We start from the raw sequence: 5446 nt of genomic DNA on the forward strand, positions 1-5446 counted from the left end.
TTCCCTTAATGATAAAGGAATCCTTCACATGTACAATATGCTGAACGTTTTGCAAAGAACTTTTCGTGGATGAGATTTTCATATGATCCAAAGCAGAGATGATGACCCTCATTTTACAGAAGTGGAAACTAGGGTGTAGAGAGGTTATATAACTTCCTTAAGGCCAGACAGCTCATTGATAGCACACCCAGAGATCAGACAAAACCCAGAAGTCCTTTGCTTCCACATCTATTGCTTTTACAGTGTATCATTTTTTTTTTAAATTCTGAAATACAGCATACTTCCTTCTTCTTAAAATGTTGAAATATAATTTACTTACAAAAAGCATGGGGAAATATATGTGTATGGTTTAAGGAGTACCTATGTAACTACCACCCAGCCCAAGGAACAGAATTTAACATAGCTCAGAAGTCCCCTTATATACACTTCCCCAGAAGTAACTCCTATGCTAAATTTTGTTAATCATTCATTCTCTTACCTTTTAAAAGAGTTTTTATCATTTATGCATCTCAGCGATATATTATTGCTTATTTATAAATGGCATCTTAGTTTATGTTTTCTATAGCTCGCTTCTTACTGCCAACATTTTGTTTTTGAGATTATTCATGTTGATGATGCCTATATCTCATTTTTACAAATAAATAATATTCCATTGTGTGATTATTTGTGCACTCCCCTGCTAACAGACATTTGGATCATTTCCAGTGTTTTACCATTATAGCTCTTCTTTTTCCTTTGGGAGATAAATGAATTTGTTTTTATAAAAAACTTTTGAAGATGTTATAAGTTTTGTGAATTTGAAGTCCAGTCCCTACACCCACATTATCAGTACTGTATGATAGTAGGTTCTGTCATTTATTTTGAGCTTACCATCAGCCAGGAACTGTGTTAGGAGATTTACACACATTTAAAAAATCTAATTCTCTTAACATTCTTATTTGATATGTATTATTATCTTCAGGTGAAAGGACTATTTTTTTTTAGGCAATGAAACTGAGGTCCCTAGAGGTTAGACAATTAGCCTAAGGTCATTAGGAGAGCCAAGATTGCAACTCGGTCTAATTCTAACGTTCTGGTTCCTTCCAATTCACTCCAGGACTTAATACCGTATTGTGCAGTAATAAAAACCAAATGTAATGATGAACTATACTATCTATAATTATCTACTCTATTTTTTATATTTGTGATTGTGGTAAAACACACATAACATAAAATTTACCATCTTAACCACTTTTAAGTGTACAGTTCAGTAGTGTTAAGTACATTTACATTGTCGTGCAAACATCTCCAGAGCTCTTACAGCCATTCTTGAACATATCATCTGGGGCACACGTGCAAGAGTTTTCTCCAGGACATGTCCTATGGGTGGAATTCCATGGGTTTGCATGTGTCCAACTTTATCAGTTAAGGCCAAACTTTTTTCCAAAACGTTTGCACCAATTTATACTCCCATAGGCAGTTACTTATTTTTCAAGTATGCATTACATTCAAATGTTTAAAAAAATTATTTTGAGTTCCAATGTTAAAAGAACAAAAAGACAATACAATGAAAAAATCTCCTGTCCCCTAACCACCTCATTTTCTCCCCAGAGGCAATCAAAATTACTTATTACTTATAGAATTATTAGTATAAGGTCTTTATGAGAATTAAATTAGTTAATATATGTAAAGTATTTAGAATCCTGCCTATTAGAACTGTAACTACTATCAGGATAATCACATCGATGTTTTCTCATTCTTTTTTTTTTTTTTTTGCGGTACGCGGGCCTCTCACTGTCGTGGCCTCTCCCGTTGCGGAGCACAGGCTCCGGACTTGCAGGCTCAGCGGCCGTGGCTCATGGGCCCAGCCGCTCCGCGGCATGTGGGATCTTCCCAGACCGGGGCACGAACCTGTGTCCCCTGCATCGGCAGACGGACTCTCAACCACTGCGCCACCAGGGAAGCCCTCATTCTTTTTTACAGTTGCCTGATAGTCTATTATATAAATGTATCACTATTTTAATCATAATTGATAAACATTTAAGTTGTTCCTGTATGTTTATAGCACAGCAGTAAATAACTATTATTTCCCACTCACATAGGTGAGTACATCTAAAGGATAAAGTTCTGGAACTGGAACTGCTGGGTCAAAGGTATTTAACACAGTTATAATTTTAATGGATATTGGCAAACTGCCCTTCATGAATACATCACAGATTCTCATATATATTAACTTAAAGAGGTAGAAACTTTGGAATAGGATAGACCTAGGTAAGCTACTTTGTTGTTCAGATGAGTCAGCTGATGCACGGGAGAGGGAAAATGACTGGCACAGGAAGTTAGTAGTGGAAACAGCACCAGAACCCATGCAGATGTCTGGACTTGGAGTCTTAAATGCTTTAAAGTCCATGTTAACATTTCATTATTTTGATGCTGCGGCTTGCTTATATAATGGTAGTAACTTAATAATTAATTTCTCACTATTCTTTCCGATTTTTCCCTGGGCTATTTTCCTACCCTGGATTGATCATGCGCGCTATCTTGGACAATTCTGACCGGCTTGAGGTTTGCCAAGTGACCCATCTGCCCTCGTCTTAGAAAATGCTGGATTTGGTAAACTGCCTCTAGGGAAACAGAGCTCCGCCAGCCACTCCCAAGAGATCATTTAAATTACATCAAGGGAAATGAACCAAGGTATTTGTTCTGTAATCTCTCCGAGGTCAACTTCCCAAGCTGGTGGTTGATTAGTTAGTAATACATCTTTTAGACCAAAGGAAGCCCGCCTCTCGAGGGCAAAGTGATCATTGGCTGGTATGGCTGTCAATCACAAGGGGTATAAATAAGGGATGCCGGCAACTCCTCCCCCCGGACGGCCAGGAGCGCGTGGGGTGGCGGCAGTCAGGCTGCGCGAGTCGTGCCGGGGAGGCGCTGTGCGGTAATATCTGACTGTTACTCCTTAATAACTGGAGTGGAAAGTAAAAAGGACCTCTGCTCCTCACTCCTCTTTTCCCCTCCCTGCCGGGCAGGCGTGATGGCGGAAGCCGCGGCGACGGGCGCCGGCGGAGAGGCGATGGCGGCGGTGGCGGCGGGGGAAGGCTCCTCGGGCCCGACAGGCTTGCCTCTAGGCCGGGGCTTCTCGAGCTACCGGCCCTTCGAGCCCCAGGCGTTGGGCCTCAGCCCGAGCTGGCGGCTGACCGGCTTCTCCGGCATGAAGGGCTGAGGCTGCAAGGTCCCGCAGGAGACGCTGCTCAAACTCCTGGCGGGACTGACGCGGCCAGAGGTGCGGCCTCCGCTGGGCCGGGGCCTGGTCGGAGGCCGTGAAGAGACGGCCCAGGAAGCCGGCCTGCCGGTTAGGGCGGAACCCAGCCCAACCTTACCAACCCTCGGCATTGGGATGGACTCGTGCGTCATACCCCTGAGGCACGGGGGCCTGTCCCTGGTGCAGACTACCGACTTCTTTTACCCCTTGGTGGAAGATCCCTACATGATGGGGCGCATAGCTTGTGCCAACGTGCTGAGTGATCTCTACGCCATGGGCATTACTGAATGTGACAACATGTTGATGCTACTCAGCGTCAGCCAGAGTATGACTGAGGAGGAACGAGAAAAGATAACACCACTCATGATCAAAGGCTTTCGGGATGCTGCAGAGGAAGGAGGAACTGCAGTGACTGGTGGGCAAACGGTGGTAAACCCTTGGATTATCGTCGGTGGAGTTGCCACTGTGGTGTGTCAACCAAATGAATTCATAATGCCTGACAGTGCTGTTGTTGGGGATGTGCTTGTGTTAACCAAACCCTTAGGAACCCAAGTTGCTGTCAATGCCCACCAATGGCTGGATAATCCTGAAAGATGGAATAAAATAAAGATGGTGGTCTCCAGAGACGAGGTAGAGCTGGCCTATCAGGAAGCCATGTTCAACATGGCTACCCTAAATAGAATTGCTGCTGGATTAATGCACACGTTTAATGCCCATGCAGCCACAGATATCACAGGCTTTGGCATTCTGGGTCACTCTCAGAACCTTGCAAAACAGCAAAGAAATGAGGTGTCCTTTGTCATTCATAATCTGCCAATCATTGCCAAGATGGCTGCCATCAGCAAGGCCAGTGGGCGCTTTGGGCTCCTTCAAGGAACCTCAGCAGAAACTTCTGGGGGGTTACTGATTTGTCTGCCAAGAGAACAGGCAGCTCGCTTTTGTTCGGAAATCAAATCTTCAAAGTATGGAGAGGGCCACCAAGCCTGGATCGTCGGCATCGTGGAAAAGGGAAACCGGACAGCCCGGATCATTGACAAGCCTCGAGTTATCGAGGTCCTGCCTCGAGGAGCCTCTGCTACCGCTCTTGCTCCTGAGAATTCCAGTACCTCCTCTGAGCCTAGCTTGTGAGATGGAATAGGGGAAGTTGTTTGGACTGTAGAGCCTTTGTACAGAATCATGGACAATTCTCAAGAGTTGATTTTAGGAAATTTCCAAAGAAGGCTGCCTGCGTAATAGTTCCAGCTGCCCTTTGTAGGTGATTTGAATCAGCCCATCAAAAGCTGCACATTCCAAGGCCAGAAGTAACATTTTGGACTTTCGGGGGGTAGGTTTGCTAATCTCTCGAGTGGAAAAAGAGCAGAAAACCCTCTGTTTCCTCTTTCCAAGAGCAAGATGAGGCTACTCAGGTTTGAGAGATTTTTCTCAGCACAGGGTTCATTGATTTCTGCCCAGGGAGTGAGATTGTTTAAAATTACATAGACACCAAAAATAAGTTGCAAAAAGAAAAACATTTAGATCAGAAGCAAATAAGTTTGGACCAGTACTGTTGATAAATCTAAATTGTTAAGGGAGATTAAAATGCAATGTCAAATTCTTATTAGATTACTCTGAAATACTGGCTCTTTCCTACTCTGGACAAGAATTGAGCAGCTTGTCCAATGACTGGGAAAGGAGGACCTCCAGCCACCTTACTTGGTCTCTGTTAATGACGTCTCTCCCTCTAAACCCCTTTAAGGACTGGGAGAGGCAGAGCAAGCCCCAGAGCCCAGGCCTTGGTGGACATTAAGATGTTAAATTCTTGTGTTGAAAATTCCTGGTGATTTAATCAATAAAGTGATTTCTAATGAAATAAAGAGGATTTTGTTGAAAAATTCTTCTGGCTAATGTTTGTATCTTTGGAATTCTGATTCTTTAACAGTCTTATAAAATGAACCAACTGATACATTTAGCGTTGACAGTAAAGGACTCGAGAACAGGCATAAATCCCAAGGACTAGAGGGTGGGAGAGGAAATAGGTAAAGAAAGGTGTCAACAAATCTTGGAACATGGCAAGTGGGCGGAAGAGGGGTAACTGACTTAGAAGAACAGAGGAAGGCGAAGTATAAATGCCTTCAGAGTTGGGGAACACTAACAGGAAGCAAGGAAATACGCTCCGAATGTACTAAGGAAGGTGGGGTCAAAGGGTGGGGATGAGAACGGAGATACTGG

General features: G+C 43.7%; 1 protein-coding gene across 1 annotated transcript; it reads left to right on the top strand.

Annotated features, from left to right (window-relative positions):
- The first annotated feature begins 2835 nt into the window (after positions 1-2835).
- On the top strand, positions 2836-5111 carry SEPHS2 (selenophosphate synthetase 2). The gene has a single exon (XM_067706149.1). The coding sequence runs from the start codon at positions 3011-3013 to the stop codon at positions 4364-4366; it is 1356 nt and encodes a 451-aa protein (XP_067562250.1). The 5' UTR covers positions 2836-3010; the 3' UTR covers positions 4367-5111.
- The last annotated feature ends 335 nt before the right edge of the window (positions 5112-5446 follow it).

This window comes from Pseudorca crassidens, chromosome 15, assembly GCF_039906515.1.
Source record: "Pseudorca crassidens isolate mPseCra1 chromosome 15, mPseCra1.hap1, whole genome shotgun sequence".
Taxonomy (NCBI): domain Eukaryota; kingdom Metazoa; phylum Chordata; class Mammalia; order Artiodactyla; family Delphinidae; genus Pseudorca; species Pseudorca crassidens.